We start from the raw sequence: 18,306 nt of genomic DNA, 5'->3' as shown, positions 1-18,306 counted from the left end.
AAGGCACTTGTAGGATTGTATACAGATCCTCCAACAAAGTAATCACACGGCAATGTATTCAGGAAGAAATTTGGAACTTGTCAGAAAAGCACAGTGATCATTTGGAGGATTTTAACCTGCAAGTAATAGACAATAGGTGCAGGGGTAGGCCATTACGGCCCTTCGAGCCAGCACCACCATTCATTCTGATCATGGCTGATCATCCACAATCAGTATCCTGCTCCTGCCTTATCCCCATAACGCTTATCCTTAAGAGCTCTATCCATCTCTTTCTTGAAAGTATCCAGAGACTTGGCCTCCACTGCCTTCTGGGGCAGAACATTCCATATGTCCACCACTCTCTGGGTGAAGAAGTTTCTCCTCAACTCTGTTTTAAATGGCCGACCCCTTATTTTTAAACTGTGTTCTCTAGTTCTGGACTCACCCATCAGCGGAAAAATGCTTCCTGCCCTCAGAGTGTCTAATCCTTTAATAATCTTATACATCTCAATCAGATCCCCTCTCATCCTTCTAAACTCAAGTATATGCAAGCCCAGTCGTTTCAATCTTTCAAAATATGATAGTCCTGCCATTCTGGGAATTGACCTCATGAACCTATTCTCTACTCTCTCAATAGCCAGAATGTCCTTCCTCAAATTTGGAGACCAAGACTACACACAATACTCCAGATGTAGTCTCACCAGGACCCTTTACAGCTGTAGAAGGACCTCTTTGCTTGTATACTCAATTCCTTTTGTTATGAAGGCCAACATGCTATTAGCTTTCTTCACTGCCTGCTGTACCTGCATGCTTGCTTTCATTGACTGATGCACAAGAACACCTAGATCTCGTTGTACTGCCCCTTTACCTAACTTGACTCCATTTAGATAGTAATCCACCTTCCTGTTCTTGCCACCAAAGTGGATAACTGCACATTTATCCACATTAAACTGCATTTACCATGCATCTGTCCACTCACCTAGCCTGTCCAAGTCACCCTGTATTCTCATAACATTCTTCTTACATTCATCCTGCCACCCAGCTTTATGTCATCAGCAAATTTGCTAATATTACTTTAATACCTTCATCTATATCATTGATGTATATTGTTAACAGCTGCTGTCCCAGCATCGAACTTTGTGGTACCTCACTGGTCACTGCCTGCCATTCTGAATGGGACCCGTTTATCACTACTCTTTGCTTCCTGTCAGCCAGCCAATTTTCAATTCAAGTCAGTATTTTGCCCCCACTACCATGTGCCCCACCAATCTCCTATGTGGAACTTTATCAAAGGCTTTCTGAAAGTCCAGGTACACTACATCCACTGGCTCTCCCTTGTCCATCTTCATGATTACATCCTCAAAAAATTCCAGAAGATTAGTCAAGCATGATTTCCCCTTGATAAAACCATGCTGACTCTGGCCTATCCTGTTACTGCTATCCAAATGAGACGTAATTTCACCTGTTATAATTGACTCCAACATCTTTCCCTCCACTGACGTCAGGCTAACTGGTCTGTAATTCCGTTTTCTCTCTCCCTCCCTTCTTGAAAAGTGGGACAATATTAGCCATCCTCCAATCCGCAGGAACTGATCCTGAATTGGTAGAACATTGAAAAATGATTACCAATGCGTCCATGATTTCTAGAGCCACCTCCTTAAGTACCCTGGGATGCAGACCATCAGGTCCCGGAGAGTTCAGACCTAACAGTCAATCCAACACCATTTCCTGCCTGAGATTGCTTGTGAAGACAGATCCAAAGTACCTATTCAACTCTTCTGCTGTTTCCTTGTTCCCCATAATAAATTCACCTGTTTCTGTCTTCAAGAGCCCAATTTTAGTCTTAACCATTGTTTTTCTTTTCACGTACGTAAAAAAGCTTTTACAATCCTCCTTCATATTTTTGGCCAGTTTGCCTTTGTACCTCATTTTTTCTCCGCGTATTTCCTTTTTAGTTATACTCTGTTCTTTAAAAGCTTCCCAGTCCTCCGATTTCCCTCTCACCTTTGCTATGTTATACTTTTTCCCTTTTGTCTTTATATGGTCCTTAACTTGCCTCGTCAGCCACGGCCACCCCTGCCTCCCCTTAGGATCTTTCTTCCTCTTTGGAATGAACTGATCCTGTACCTTCTGCATAATATCCAGAAATACCTGCCATTGTTGTTCCACTGCCATCTCTTCTAGGGTATTGAACCAATGAACTTTGGCCAGCTCCTCCCTCATAGCTCCATAGTTCCCTTTGTTCAACTGCAACACTGACCCTCCCGATTCTCATATTATGGTCACGACCTCCTCATGGCTCCTTTACTTCAAGGTCCCTGATCAAATCCAGTTCATTGCACAACTCCAGATCCAGAATTGCTTTCTCCCTGGTAGGCTCCAGTACAATCTATTCTCAGAATCCATCTTGAAGGCACTCCACAAACTCCTTTTCTTGGGGACCAGTACCATCCTGATTCTCCCAGTCTACCTGTATGTTGAAATCCCCCATAACAACTGTAGTAATACCTTTGCGACAGGCCAATTTCAACTCCTTATTCAACTTACACCCTACATGCAGACTACTGTTTGGGGTCCTGTACCTAGCTCCCATTAGGGTCTTTCTGCTTTTAGAATTTCTCAGCTCTCTCCATACTGACTCTACATCTCCTGATTTTATGTCCCCTTCCCTCGCAAGGGACTGAATATCATTCCTCACCAACAGGGCCACGCCACTTCCCTCTGCCTGTTAGTCTGTCCTTTCGATAGCACGTTAAGTCTTGAATATTCATTTCCCAGGCCCTGTCCACTTGAGGCCACATCTCACTTATCCCCACAACATCGTACCTGCCGATTTCCAACTGAGCCTCAAGCTCATCCACCTGTTAGGTCTGAACTCTCCGGGACCTGATGGTCTGCATCCCAGGGTACTTAAGGAGGTGGCTCTAGAAATCATGGACGCATTGGTAATCATTTTTCAATGTTCGTGCATTCATATATAATATGAATTTAATTTGTTACTCCCCTCACCCTTCCTATCATTCCCTATTTCACTTGACCATACTGTATGATCCCTTGAGTTTTCTGCTCCATTGATTCTGTTGTCTTTCTTAACTTCTTTTATTCTCATTTTCCCTTTAACTTCCTAGAAATCCAGATTCCTCCCCCCCAACTTCTTAGTTTAAACACTCCTGTATTGCAGTGGCCAACCTGCCAGCCAAAATGCTGGTTTCCCCCACCTATGAAGGTGCAGCCCATCCCTCTTGTATATTTTATAATTACTGCAAAACATATCCCAGTGATCCAAGAATTTAAATCCTTGCTTCCTGCACCAGTTCCTCGGCCACACATTCAAGTCCAATATCTCCCTGTTCCTGCCCTCTCCAGCCCAACAAACTGGAAGAAAACCAGAGATAACCACCCTGGAAGTCCTGTTTTTCAGCCGCCTTCTGAGTTCTCTGAAGTCTTGCTGTAGCACGTCCCTCCTCTTCTTCCCGGCATCCTTTGTGCCGGCATGCACCACCACCTCTGGCTCTTCACCTTTGACATTGAGGATTCCCTGCTCTCTGTCGGTGACGTCCTGGATCCTGGCACCAGGGAGGCTGTCCACCATCCTCAAATCCCGTCTGTTGCCACAGAAACCCCTTTCAGTCCCTCTCACTATGGAGTCCCCTATTATCACGGCTCTGCATGATGTTTGACTTCTTAGCTCTGCCTCCACACCAGTTTTTGATTGGCAGACCTGTTGCCTTTTGGACTGATAGTGTCGCCTGTCTCGACGGTTTCCAAGTGGATACATGGTAAACATTTACAGGGATGGATTGTGGGTCAGAGGATTGGACATCATATTAACAGGAAGGAAAATAATAACTAAAAGATAAATAAGGAATGAAAGATTGGAGTATGGGAAAAAAGTAGCCAGAAATATGAAAGCAGTAAGAGTTTTCTATAACATTTTGATAAAGAAGAGTTCACAAAGTGAGCATTGATCTTACAGAGAGTGTGTCTCGAGAACGCATAATGGAAAATAATAGATGGAAAGTGAATCAAACAGGTGTTTTACATCAGAGTTCATAGGAAAGATACAGAGGCTTTGGAGAGGGTGCAAAGAAGGTTTACCAGGATGCTGCCTGGACTGGAGGGCTTGCCTTATGAAGAAAGGTTGAATATGCTCGGACTTTTATTTCTGGAGAGAAGGAGGAAGAGAGGAGACCTGATTGTGGTGTACAAAATAATGAGTGGAATAGATAGAGTCAATAGCCAGAGACTTTTCCCCAGACCAGGGTTGACTGATACGAGAAGTCATAGTTTGAAGATATTAGGAGATGGTATAAAGGAGACATCACAGGTATGTTCTTTACTCAGAGAGTTGTGAATGCATGGAATGTGTTGCCAGCTGAGGTGGTGGAAGCCAAGTCATTGGGGACATTTAAGCGACTGCTGGACATGCACATGGATAGCAGTGAGTTGAGGGGCGTGTAGGTTAAATTACTATATTTTACATTAGGATTAAGTCTTAGCACAATTTTGTGAGCCTAACGCCCTGTTCTGTGCTGTACTTTTCTGTGTTCTATGTTCACTGTAAAGGATAAAAGTAAGATCCCCAAACTAGGTGTAAATCAGGAAGTGGAAGGGAGGAAGAAACTTGGATAAATCACAATCACCGGGGACACTGGAGTCAAGGGGTGGCAAGTCCCCAGGTTTGGGGTGAAGAGCCACAGGAGTCATTGCTGGGGCCGCCACAGCTTACAAGTGACTGTAACGAAGGGTTCAAAGATATAGTTTCTAGGTTTGCTGATGGCACAAAGATTGCCAGGAAGATGTGGAAAGGACATAGATAGCTCCAAAAGGTTATTCATAGGTGGTGAATAGGCAATGATCTGACCGATGAAGGCCAGTGTGGGGAAAAAAAAAGTGAAGTTGTCCATTTGGCAGAAAGAATAAAGCAGATTAATTAAACAGTGAGATATTGCAGAGCTCAAAGATGCAGAGGGATCTGGGTGTTCGAGTGCATGAATCACAAAATGTTTGTCTGTAGGTACAGCAAATATTCAGGAAAGGGATTTGAATGTATCGCTGTGGATATGAGACTTGAGCATGAATGGGGAGATAATGTGTCAACTATTCAGTCTGCATCTAGGGGTATTGTGTTGTTATTATTCTAGGAAGGATGCAAATATGTTGGAAGCATTTCAGAGAAGACTTTCGGAACTTGGTTCATCAAAAGGTGATGGAAGCAGAGTCTTTGAATATTTTTAAGGCAAAGATGGAGAGATTCTTGATAAGCAGGGTGGGGGTGGGGGTGCGGGGGGAGGAATTAAAGGGTATTGGGGTAGATAGTAATGTGGAGTGATCAGGCCATCCACAATCTGAACAAATGGTGCAGCAGTCTCGAGGGGCTGGGTGACCTTGTATGCTCATGTGTTGGCCTTTATCTCAAGTACAGAGATAAAGATGCTTGACTTCAATCTCATTGAACCTTTGTGAAGCCACATCTTGAGTATTGTGTGCAGTTCTGGTCCCTTACCTTTGGGAGAGAATGTTTTTTCGTAGAAGGATGCTTCCGCAGATTGATTCTCTCCTTTGAGCAAAGGTTGAGGAGGCTGGGCCATTAATCTTTGGAGTTCATGAGAGATCTCTCAGAAACTTACTCAGCACAGGTTATATTCAAAAAAGATGACCCTGATCCCCGTTTGCTGTCCTCTTCCTAGATTTAATTTGTTTTCTGGGCCATGTGTGTTGCTGACTGGGCCAGCATTTATTACCCGTCCCAGCATTTATTACCTGTCCCTACTTGTTGAGAAGGTGGTGCTGAAAGACCCATTATGCTGTGAGGGAGGGAGTTCCTTATGCCTTACAGCTGGTGGACAGACTCTGTGAAGTCGGGAGATGAGCTACTTGCTGCAGGATTCCCAGCCTTTACCTTGCGACTGTAATCACTGTATTTGTACAGTCAGTCCCATTCATTGTGTCCTAGCTGGGGTCTGGGCTGCTGAAGCCAATCATATGGGGAATTGAACTACGGTGGCATAGGTGGGCGCAAGCACACTGCCCTCATTTCCCAAGGAAGCATGGCCAATAACTTCTAGTTGACACATTTGGAATACTGTGCACAGTTCTGGTTGTTACACTACAGGAAGAATGCATCCTTTGGAGAGGATGCAGAAGAGGTTTACCAGGATGTTTTTTTAGATCCGAGTGTATTAACTATAAGGTGAGGTTGGACAACTTGGAGTGTTTTTGCTGGAGTGTTGGGCCTCTTAGAAGTTTATAAAATTATGAGATGTATAGATAGAGTAGACAGAGTCTGTTTCCCAGGGTTTAAGGTGAGAGGGAAAAGTTGAATAGAGGTGTGCAAGATTTTTACAGATGGTGATAAGTATCTGGAATGCCCTGCCAGGGGACATGGCAGACGCAAAGTTTAAGCAGCACTTAGACAGGCACACAGATGATAGAAGGATATGAACCATGTGCAGACAGATGGGATTAGTTTAGGATAGTATTACGGACATGTTGGGCCAAAGGGCCTGTTTCATTGCTGCACTGTTCTATGACCAGCCCTGGTTTCCAATTACATCCTGGCCTGTACATGGCTGACACCTAGTGGCTCCTGAGAGAATGGCAGAGCATTGAGCTGGAGAATGTCTGAGCAAGAGTGAGTAGTAGGTGGAAAGAAGGCTTTTCAAAATGAGCAGACACAAAACTGTAACCCACAAGAATAACTGACGTTCAGCAGTTGTAAATTGAGTTAATCTTTGTGTCTTAACTCTACTGAAGAATTTCCTGTGATCTGTGTGTCTCCTTTCCTGTCCCTATTGAATACTGGACAAGGACAGCAAGCAAAAATGAGCAGTCCTATAGCCAGGAGAACTTGACCAGCTCAGAGCTGCTAACTAGGAAAATGTGTGTGTGTTAGAGAGAGGGTCTGCATTGCGCATAGTGTTAGCAGGGCTGGGTCACTGTCCTTGTTCAGTGTCTGGAGAAGACGTGAGCAGGTGATTGGTATTCAGTTCATGTGTCGGGTGTTATCAGGCAAGGCAGGCTCGACAAGTTCATATTCATGTGCAGTGTTAGCAAACAAAACACAGCATTTTAACTCAGCAGGGTGGACCTGTCAGACTCCTACAGAGCAGGCATGCTGTTCAGCCCCTCAAGTCTGGTCTATCCATTACATCATTGGCTGACCTGTATCATAATTGTATCCATCCGTCCCATAAACATTACATCCTGACTCAAAGATCTTGCTGCTCCCAACATCTGGGAGGGTGTGGAGGGGGAGGAGGGTGGGTGGACGTGGACGCAAATTCTTCTGGAGGGAGTAGGGCGTGTGTGTTGGGGGTGATAGGATGAATGGGTGTGGCGGTATGGGTAGGTGTGTGGTTGGGAGTGGTGTGTATGTGGGGGTGTTGAAGGTGGGGCGTGGAGGGAAGGGGTTGGGGTGTAGTTAGCTGCGTGGGTGGGTGGGGGGCTGTTGGTGAAACAGAATGTGTGTATGGAGGGGAAGGGGCTGTGGGTATGGCTAGGTGTGTGGGTGGGGGAGTGAATGTGGGTGGGGGCAGGGGGTATGTGTGGGGGGAGGGGAGTTGCCAGAGGGGAGGGAAAGGAAACAGAGTTACTTGTCCCCAATTGCCCCAAGAGTCAAAGGAGCTGCTGGGCAGTGTCAGAGGGCAGTTAAGAGTTAATCCCATTGGCGTGGTGTAGGCACGACTGGGTAAGGACAATAGGTTTCCCTCACTAAAGGAGAGTAGTGACCCAGCCAGCTTCTTATTGTAATTAGACAGTGTTTGTGTGGTCACCATTAGAATAGCTTTTTTTATCCCAGAGATTTTTATTGCATTTAAATTGTCACCAATGTTTTAATTGAAACTTGGCTCCGTTTAACTTTGCTCAGCATCCAAAGATGCGTGTTTGCATCAGGTGTTTGGGTGATGAAGGATTCTCACTGTTCAGTGTTAACCTGTGTCCTGCCTGAAAACAATAATCACTTGTTAAAATTTGGGACCTGGAGGAAGGACACTGCCTTTGATTTTCGGTCCATCCCCAGAAGAGTAGAGCATGTACATAGTGAGTGATCGGAAGAGAATACCGCACTTACTGCTGTACACTGTCTCCGTGGCAATATCAGGATGTGGGTGGTCTGTGACTGTTACCATGGTGACACATTTAACTCGACAAAGCTCCCGAGCCTCATCTCATTCACTGTGAAAGGGTACCATGTTGTAATGAACTCCACACCGGCTCCCAGTCCCCAGTGCACTTCTCCAGGCAGACCCTCTCACACTCTTCTTGCCCCCCTCCTGCCCTCCCATCTTTTGCCCTCGCCCTAACCCTTTCCCTGTTGTTTTGTTCCATTGGCAATGGTGCTTCATTGGTGGGAGGGTGGAATTATTTTGTGACTTGTTTATAGAGGAAGATTGCGTGTTAATGGAATAAAGTAGTGTGATATGTGGCAGGAAGGAAGCGCACACAAATAATTGGTTTTACAAATTAAATGAAGAACACACTACTATGAATTTGGTGCAAAACCAGCCATCCGGCCCCTTGAGTCTGTTCCACCCTTCAGTAGGATCACAGCTATCTTTTACTTAGAGTGTCACTTGATTAATTCAAGGTTGGGGGCGGGAAAGGCATAAGTGTGCTTTATTATTGTGTGTGCAGCAAGAGGTGGTGGCCTCAGGCATTGGCTGATTATTGGAGTTAGTGTTGCTGACAGTAGAGTTTGGCCTGGCCTCGTCCTCTTTCTGATGCTCCTTTCCTTTGCCCCTGATGCTGTATGTCACTGAGTCATCTTCTCTGTGTGTCATGTATGTCATTGCTGTTTCAAATGGGGAAACTGGTCACACTTGCCTGACTCTCTCCATTGAGACATGGCGGTGTGTTGGAACATCTCCACGTGTCTGTGGGGTCAGAGAAACCGGTTGACCTGGTTGCTTTTAGATTCCCCTTCCTCACCCTCCTTGATTTTAGATCCCCCTCTTTTCCCCCCCCCCCTTCAAAAAAAAACTCATGTCCTCCTGGATTTTAGACTGTCCCCACCCTGCGTTTGTGTAATGTTTCAGTCTTAGGGCTGGAGGTGACCCCCTCCCTCCATCAATCCCTGATGCTGGGGTGATTCACCTCCTTTTGGTGCCATTGGTATGGATGGTGCTAGTTGATGGGTTTATAATTGGTTGTGACATTTTGGGAAGGTTGAATGTTACATCCTGCAGATAAATGTAACCATCTTAGCTGATTTCCTACAAGCAGCGAGTAACCTGCCAATTGTTTACTCGCTTACGAGTGTTCGTATTGACACCAGCTCTTCCTGTGAAACCTGTGACAGGAATATGTTCCCCACACCCCCTAGATTTGTCCCCACCAGGTCAGGCAGCTGTGTGCCAGTCAGTCACCGGGCTAGGGAACTGTCCTTCTGCCAGTGGAGGCCCAGTTCAGGCTTGGGGGCTGGGGGTTTGCTGGTATGTGGAGATGCAGCAGCCTGTCTTTTGGAGACTAGGTCAAACAGTGTCCTAAATCTCCAACCTATTGTTCAGCTGACCAGCCCTCTTTGTCTGCACTCCCTCCTGTTCTGAGCCATATCCATGGATGTAGCTGAAAGTGGGCTGTGACGGCCAGAGATTCCCCAACTGATTCCTGTCCAGTGAGCTCTGCCTCTAGGTGGATAATGGGCAAAGACTATAGTGCACCTTACAGCCAGCTAGCTCCTGAGTGAAGGTTGTGGTGAGAAAGGGAATGGTGTATAGCAATCTGGAATCTCTGAACTGCTGCTGGTGATTGTAGCAGTGTGCACTGCATCATGTCGACAATGGTGGCGTCGGTCATTGTGACTCATTTGCCCTTCACACCTTTCTTCTTGTTTCTGTTTTTAGAAATCTGTCTTTCAGATTTGCGAGAAGGTAGGAACACACACCCATTGTATGTTTTCATGCTGGTTATGTTACTAACACCTTGGCCTCTCTTTCTGTCATCACTGCTCTTGCTGTCTTGTCACTCAACCTTTCCTCTCTGTTTCCGTCACTGTTCGGTGTTCTTAGGGCTAATGTGGGATATGTTGTTTTCTAAGGTGACGCATGCTGTTTTGGAGATGTGAGGGCTGTTGTGAGTGGGGTGGGGTGGGGGGAGCTGGAATGGATTGGTGTCTCGGGCTTGTGGGCAGTTAAGCACTTTCTCTCGGGAGCAAACCTTTCTTATCCTGAGGACAATACATTATTTGAGGGTCACTTCTCCTAATTGTCTTTCTAAGGTGGGACCTTCCATTCACCTGTCTCCGTCCACCTCCCTAAACTCCAATCCACCACAGAGAACACAGCAATGATTGAGTGATCAGAGTAAGCTGCAATACTCCTTTGGGATAGAATAGCCAATCAACAGAATGGCTTTCTGAGGAAGAACATTCACCCAGTTAGGATGCTGCTGGTGTTCCCTATCCCTCTGGAGGCCTTACTGTGGAGCGGAGTTGCTGGTTTCAGAATTGAGGTTACGGTTAGAATCATTCTTGGAGAGCGTGGCAAATTTGGATTGCTCCCGTGAGGAACCTGCTGCTGTTTCTTTCAACTACCAGAGTCTCCATGAGTAATGCTCTGGATCTGTGGGTTCAGAGATTCACTTTGATTTCAGAGTGGCCAAAGCCGAATGTTTAAGTGTTTTTCACCATTTCGGAGAGAACAGTGAAAGGAAAAGGTGCTGAGCAAGTGCTGTTAATAAGAGATCAGTATGTTTGTGTAGTAGGTCAGAGGGAGATGTTCAGTCAACTTGGGTGGAGCTAAGAAACACCAAGCATTGGTCAGAGTGCTGTAGAAGCCACTAGACAGTAGAGGTAATGCCAGGCATGGTATTAATTAGGAAATTAAAAGATATGTGTAGCAAGAGTAATGCTGTAACAATAGGGTCCTTCATGTAGGTCAGGTCAACCTAACTAGTGCTAATACTGTGGAGGACTGATTCCTGGAATGGGTGTGGGATGATTTTCGTGACAGAACGTGATGAGTTGAGAATGGGCAATGAGAGGCCGAATTAATAATCTTGCGGTAAAGAGGCCTTTAGGAAAATGGCCAGAGTATGGCAGGGCTAAACCATTAAGTTCAAAAGTGATATAGTTCACCCTGAAATGAGGGTCTTTGATCTAAACAAAGGAAACCATGACAGTATGGGGGGGCAAATTGGCTGTGACTACGTTAAAATGATGTAGGTAGCCAATGTCTAACATTTTTGGCCACACAATGGCTAAACATGGTTTGCAACACATTTATTATCCAGCAGGATGGATGCTCCAACCATAGGTAACAAGGGAAGTTAAAGATTTTATGAGATCAAAAGCATAGACTTACAAAGTTGCCAAAAAAGTAGAAAGTCCAAACATTGGTAGCATTTTAGAATTCAGTCAAGGAAGACACAAAACTAATAAAGGAAGGGAGAATGAAAAGTGAAAGTAAAAGAGTGAGAAACCTCGACAGGTTTATGTAAAGAGAAAAAGATGAACAAGCCAAATGTGAGCCCATTGCAGCCAGAGGCAGGAGATTCTGAAATGGGGAATAAGGGAATAGCAGAGTAACAAAACAATGACTTTATATCTGACTTTCAGCAATACTAGGGAATTGAGGTAATGGTACAAAAGTGGTAGTGGAGAAAATAATGGAACTGAAAGTTGATAAATCCTCAGGACCTGATGATCTACATCTTAGACTATTGGAAGGTGAAGGTCAAAAGATGGTCAGAGTTCTATCTAATTCTGGAATGGTTTCTGCAGAATAGAATGTGTCAAATGTAACTCCCCTGTTTAAACAAAGATTAGAGAGAAAATGGGGAGTTACTGACTTGTAAGACTGATGTCAGTTGTCGGAAAAATATTCAAGTCTAATATAAAGGATGTGATAAGGGGATACTTCAACAGTGATAGTTGTGGATAGAGGCAACATGGATTTCTGAAAGGGAAATGAGATTGAACAGAACTTTGAGTTTTGAGTGTCTGGCGGAGTTGATAAGGGAGTGTGCAGTGTGTTGGGGTGGGGGGCGGTGAGCGCGGTGAAAATGACTTTGAGGTTGATGCTGCAACAAAGTTTAAAGGGTATATGGACAGATTGGTGAGTGGAATAGACAGGTGGAATATATGTGGAAAATGATGTCCACTTTAAATGCCAGTAAGAGATTGGAAGTGTGTTGATGTGCAAAGGGACTGAGTTGTCCTTGTCCAGGAGTTACTGAATGCTGTCATGAAGGTGCCCGGAAACAATTCTGAAGACAAACGGTCTGTTAGTATTTATCATGAGGATTTGTGTACAGGAGCCCAGGAGCATTACTCCAATTACACAAAACACTGGTGAGACTGCACCTGGAGTATGGTGCGCATTTCTGGTCCCTTCCCCTTCCCATATTATACTCTTCATAGGGATTCACTAGACAATTCCTGGGATGATGGGACTGTGTTCTCTGGGGTTTCAAGGAATGAAGGGCGATTCCCATAGAAACTTGTCAACCTCTTTCAGACATTTGGGCAGCACGGTGGCACAGTGGTTAGCACTGCTGCCTCACAGCGCCAGAGACCCGGGTTCAATTCCTGCCTCAGGCAACTGTCTGTGTGGAGTTTGCATATTTTCACATTGTCTGTGTGGGTTTCCTCCCACAGTCCAAAAATGTGCAGGTTAGGTGAATTGGCCATGCTAAATTGCCCGTAGTGTTAGGTGAAGGGGTAAATGGAGGGTTGCTCTTCAGAGGGTCGGTGTGGACTTGTTGGGCCGAAGGGCCTGTTTCCACATTGTAAGTAATCTAATCTAGGTAGTATTCTAATTTACAGTAGATACAGAAATGAGGTGTCCCCCTAGTAGTGAGGTCTATGAACTGGCATAGTCTCAGAGTATAGGGCTCAATTCTGAATGAGATGAGGAGGAGATTGGTGAATCTGTCATTGGGCAGGTTCAAGTTAGAGATATAGATATCCCAATGTTAACAGATGTCAATGGACATGGGGTTAAGGTGAAAGGTCAGTTATGAATTAGAGCAGGTTTGAGGGGAGGAATGGCCTTCTCATCTTATTTCCCATGTTTCTCTGCAAGGACTGAGGCTGATGAAATAAGTAACTCCTGTTCATCTGGTAGTTTTGTTGGCACAGGGTCTTGAAGTTCAACACTTTTGTAATTATACCTGAGTGCACTGTCCCCAAGCAGTCAGGCACCTGTCTTGATGCCTCACTCCTCAGTTTTGTACAAACTAGAGAGAGAGAGTGGGAAGGGCCCAGGTTTGGTCCTGCTCACTGTGAGAGACAATGCTTCTAGTAAGTGCCCCTCTAATCATTCAAATGTATCATTGTGATGTCTGGTTGTTTTGCCTCACAGCTAGAAAATTTACTGTCCAACTTCAGGAGGTCATACATGTAAATTAAGAACAAGAGTGGTCCATTTGGTCCCTTGAACCTGCTCCACAATGGAATAAGATTGCAGCTGAGCTGATTGTGGCCTTGACTCCACTTTTCTCCTTGTACCTGATCACCCCGACTGTCTCTTTGATTGCTTTTTTAAGCTAATTCCCCATGTTCTAGTCTCTCCCGCATCAGTATCCACCTTACAAGTCCTCTCAGGATCTTGTATGTTTCATTAAAGTTCACCTCTCGGTCTTCGAAATGCTGATGGATACAGGCTCAGTCTGTCCAAAGTTTCCTCAAAAGATAAATCCCCTGCCCCCAATCCCAGGAATCGGTCAAGTGAATCTTTCCTGAACAGCTTTGAATAGTTTCTTAATTAAGGAGATCAAAGGTGTACACTGTATTCTAGATGTGGTATCACAAGCATTCTATACAATTGCAATAAAACTTCACAAATTTTGTACTGTATTCCATTCCCTTTGCAATAAACAGTAACATGGCATTTGTTTTCTGAATTGCAGAGAACTTCATATGAGCCTCTGTATCTCAGTTCTACAAGCTCTGTTCAATTTTAAATAATGCTGCTTCTCTATTGTTCCTGCCAAAATGCACAAGTTCACATTATTCCACATTTTATTACATCTGTCACATTTTGCCACTCACTTAAATTATCTATATCCTTTGGCAGACTCCTTTCTTCTTTACAACTTGGTTTCCTATCTGGCTTTATAAAAATTGAAAATAATTGAGGTCCCAACACTAAACTCTGGCACTCCACTAGTTACATTTTGTCAATTGGAAAGTGACCTATTTAGGCACACCCTCTACTTCCAATCAGCTAATTAATCCTCTGTCTGTGCTAATAGCCACTGTACCATGGGCTGGTATTTTGTGGAGTAATATGTGTGGCACCTTGTCACAAGTTTCCAGGAAATCTCCGTACAGTGAGTCCGCTGGTTTCCCCTTAATAGACTTTGCTCATCACTTCCACAAAGAATTCTCATAAATAGATTAATTACTGTTTCCACTTCATGAAACCATGACTCTTACTGAATGCTTTCAGATTTTCTGTCTGCCCTGTTTTTTACAGTAGATTCCAGCATATTCCCTATGACAGTTGTTAGGCTAATTGGATAGTAGTTTCCTGCTTCGTGTCTCCCTTGAATGGAAATGTTACATTCATTGTTTTCCCATCTGATGGGTCCATTACTGGGAATTCATTTGAAGAACTGAAACCTCAGCAGCCACTTCTTTTTCACGTTGGAGTTGGTAGACATTCTGGGCCAGGAGATGTGTCAGATTTCAGTTATATTGACTTTCATTGTACCCTCTCCCTGGTGATCACTGTTGAAGTTCCTCAATCCCTTTCAGCCTCTGATTCACAATTATTTTTGGATGTTATTTGTATCTGCTACAGTGAAAACAAATGCAAACTACTTGTTCAATTCCTGTTCCATCTCGCATCTTTTTATTAGTTCGCAAACATAATTACTGGAGAGCAGCTCTCACTTGCTCATTTCCTTGTTGAATACTTATTGAAATTCTTAATATTTGTTTTTATATTTCTAGCTTGGTTTCTCTTGTACTCTTAATTTTCCCCTCCCTATTCACTTTCTAGTCATTTTGTGCAATTCTTTGTATTCTGTCCAGTTTTCTGACCTGCCAGCCATCATTGTGCAATTTCAGTTTGATGCTTTCTTTAACTTCCTTAGTTACCCTCAGTTGCTGTCCTTTTAGAATCTTTCATTCTCACTGGCATGTAAACTTCAGCATCTCATCACTCCCACATTGTCCTGCCCATCCAACCCGTCTCCCAAGCACTGCCCCATCCTCCAGGCCCGCACCAACCCCTCATCGGCCAAGTCCACACCCAAGCTCCCATCTCGCAAGCCCATCCCCACCATCCCAATCCTGTAGGCCCATGCCCTACCCCCAGCACAGCCTATCTACTTCATGCCAGTTGCGAACTGAGGAGAGAAGGGAGGACAGTAAACACTAACCTCTGGTATATCAGCCTATGCTGGCAATGTTTCTTTAGGCCTGGAACAAGGTGAGAATCCATACGGATGGGGTGTTGGTTGGCTGTTTCGCAAAGTGCATGCTTGGTCTAACATTGAATGTGACTAACCCATTTGTTGCTGTGCGTGTCAAATTTAACCGTTATATTTGATGGATAATTTAGTTTCAAAAGGAACAATTGCAACAAAGATACTTGATTCCTCCTAATCCGTTACAAGTGTAAACTGCCAGGCGTCTCGTCTTTTGGACTTCCACTTCAACAGCAGCTGGATGGGAGAAGGCACTGGGTGTGAATGGAATTGTGGCAGGACATGACTGGGAGATGATGAACAGAGCTCTGTCTAGTCAAACACTGTAGCATAGTGCTTGCAGCTAGAAAGGAGTACTAAATTAGACTGCACATTAGTGATTAAATCACTCCACATCAATTCCACCCAATTCATAACGCACCCCAAATCAATCCCATGTCAATTCTTAACACACTCTGATATCAGATTCTGGATTAGTGGTGCTAGAAGAGCACAGCAGTTCAGGCAGCATCCGAGGAGCAGTAAAATTGACGTTTCGGGCAAAAGCCCTTCATCAGGAATAAAGGCAGAGAGCCTGAAGCGTGGCGAGATAAGCTAGAGGAGGGTGGGGGTGGGGAAAAATCAGTCAACTTGTCAGTAACACACCAAATCAATCCCACCTCAATTTATAACACAACCCGAAATCAGGCTCCATGTCAGTAACACGGCCCAAAATCAATCACCACGTCAGTAACACGCCCTGAAATCAATCACCACGTCAGTAACACGCCCTGAAATCAGGCACCACGTCAGTAACACGCCCTGAAATCAGGCACCACGTCAGTAACACGCCCTGAAATCAGGCACCACGTCAGTAACACGTCCCGAAATCAGGCACCACGTCAGTAACACGCCCCGAAATCAATCATCACGTCAGTAACACGCCCCGAAATCAGTCACCACGTCAGTAACACGTCCCGAAATCAGGCACCGCGTCAGTAACACGCCCCGAAATCAATCACCACGTCAGTAACACGTCCCGAAATCAGGCACCATGTCAGTAACTCACCCCAAAATCAATCACCACGTCAGTAACACGTCCCGAAATCAGGCACCATGTCAGTAACTCACCCCAAAATCAATCACCACGTCAGTAACACGTCCCGAAATCAGTCACCACGTCAGTAACACGTCCCGAAATCGATCACCGCGTCAGTAACACGCCCCGAAATCAATCACCACGTCAGTAACTCGTCCCGAAATCAATCACCACGTCAGTAACACGTCCCGAAATCAGGCACCACGTCAGTAACACGCCCCGAAATCAGGCACCACGTCAGTAACACGCCCCGAAATCAGGCACCACGTCAGTAACACGCCCCGAAATCAGGCACCACGTCAGTAACACGCCCCGAAATCAGGCACCACGTCAGTAACACGCCCCGAAATCAGGCACCACGTCAGTAACTCGCCCCGAAATCAGGCACCACGTCAGTAACACGCCCCGAAATCAGGCACCACGTCAGTAACACGCCCCGAAATCAGGCACCACGTCAGTAACACGCCCCGAAATCAGGCACCACGTCAGTAACACGCCCCGAAATCAGGCACCACGTCAGTAACTCGTCCCGAAATCAGGCACCACGTCAGTTACACGCCCCGAAATCAATCATCACGTCAGTAACACGCCCCGAAATCAATCTCCACGTCAGTAACGCCCCGGAATCGATCATTATGTTAGTAACATGCCCTGGAATCGATCACCACGTCAGTAACACATCCTGGAACTAACTATATTGTCATCAATAGCCTACTCCCCAGAGGGCTCTTGTGACATAGTGGGTAGCATCCCTACCTCTGTGCTAAAAGTCTCAAGTTCAAAACTCAGCTGTCTCAGAAGTTTGTAGCAACATTTCTGAATAAGTTGATTTAAAAAAAATAATGCTGTTGCTGTCAGTTTTGATGCTGCTCAGTCTGAGATGCTAAGCATGTGCTGTGGAGGTGATGTGTTCTGCTCCTGTCTGTACAATAGGGCAGCCAGTCATCAAGAAGAGACTGCAGTGAACAGAGCCTGAACGTGGGTGTAGGACAGCGTGGGCTGCGGCTGGTATAGGTTCTGTCTGGGTGGCTGAGGGATCTCTGTAGTGTCTCTGGCAGGAAGCTAAGGATGGAAACAAGAGACGTTGCAGTCGGATTGTAGGTTTCATGGAAAGACTTCCTGAAACATTCAGAACTCTGTTCATGAGGAAGGTTGTTCAGGACTCTCAAGCCCATCAAATAGTGCAGGTGGAAGTGGGATTCAGGGTAGAGGTAGCTCCCGCTATCCAAAAGTACAGCGTTCCCAGGAAATTTTTCAAGCCGAAAATGGCGTAAAGCGAAGGTACATGATTTATGTGGAAAAAAGTATCGCTTTTCGTAAAAGTGAAAATCCTCTTCAAATTCGCGAAAACAGATAGTGATGTAGCTCTTTTGTAAAAGCAAAATTGCATAAAGTAAACATTTGGAAAGTGGGGATTACCAGTAACAAGATGTTCCACCTGCTTATTGTCTGCAGCTTTATCTAAAAAGATGTCTTCCCTTTGTTTTGTTCTAAATTTGAACTTTGATTATTTTTTTGAGGATGCCCATTGAGGGAGACAGCAGAGAGCGGGCTGAGGGCTCAAGGTGAGAATGTAAAGCCATTTCTATAAAGCTTGTGCCTCTATCGCCTCCACACTTTCTAATTTCAGCCCAAGGTGAACGTGTCAATCGAGCTCAAACCAGATCCGTAAAACACTTCAAAACTGTCAACATTCCAAAAGACATTTCCTGCATTAGTTGTCCCTTGCTCTTCAACGCATGAAAGACCAGCAGCCACAACTACCTGTGGCCCACAGGGAAAGCTCTGTGTGTGTTTGTGTGTGTGTGTGTGTGTGTGTGTGTGTGTATGTGTGTGAGTCACTCGTACCCTGAGCAGTGAGCTCTGTGCGT

At 45.0% G+C, this 18,306-nt stretch overlaps 1 protein-coding gene across 1 annotated transcript in view; it reads left to right on the top strand.

Moving 5' to 3' along the window:
• The window catches only part of LOC140474109 (serine/threonine-protein kinase MARK2-like), a 36,291-nt gene extending 18,272 nt beyond the window's left edge, over positions 1 to 18,019 (top strand). Inside the window, exons 14-15 of the mRNA XM_072567669.1 lie at positions 9,825 to 9,851; positions 17,956 to 18,019. Coding sequence (XP_072423770.1) covers positions 9,825 to 9,851; positions 17,956 to 18,004 — 76 coding nt within the window. The 3' untranslated portion in view covers positions 18,005 to 18,019. The remainder of the gene's footprint in view (positions 1 to 9,824; positions 9,852 to 17,955) is intronic.
• The last annotated feature ends 287 nt before the right edge of the window (positions 18,020 to 18,306 follow it).

Source organism: Chiloscyllium punctatum, unplaced genomic scaffold, assembly GCF_047496795.1.
Source record: "Chiloscyllium punctatum isolate Juve2018m unplaced genomic scaffold, sChiPun1.3 scaffold_842, whole genome shotgun sequence".
Classification (NCBI taxonomy): Eukaryota; Metazoa; Chordata; class Chondrichthyes; order Orectolobiformes; family Hemiscylliidae; genus Chiloscyllium; species Chiloscyllium punctatum.
Note: the sequence above shows the minus strand (reverse complement) of the source record. Positions and strands in the feature narration are given on the sequence as shown.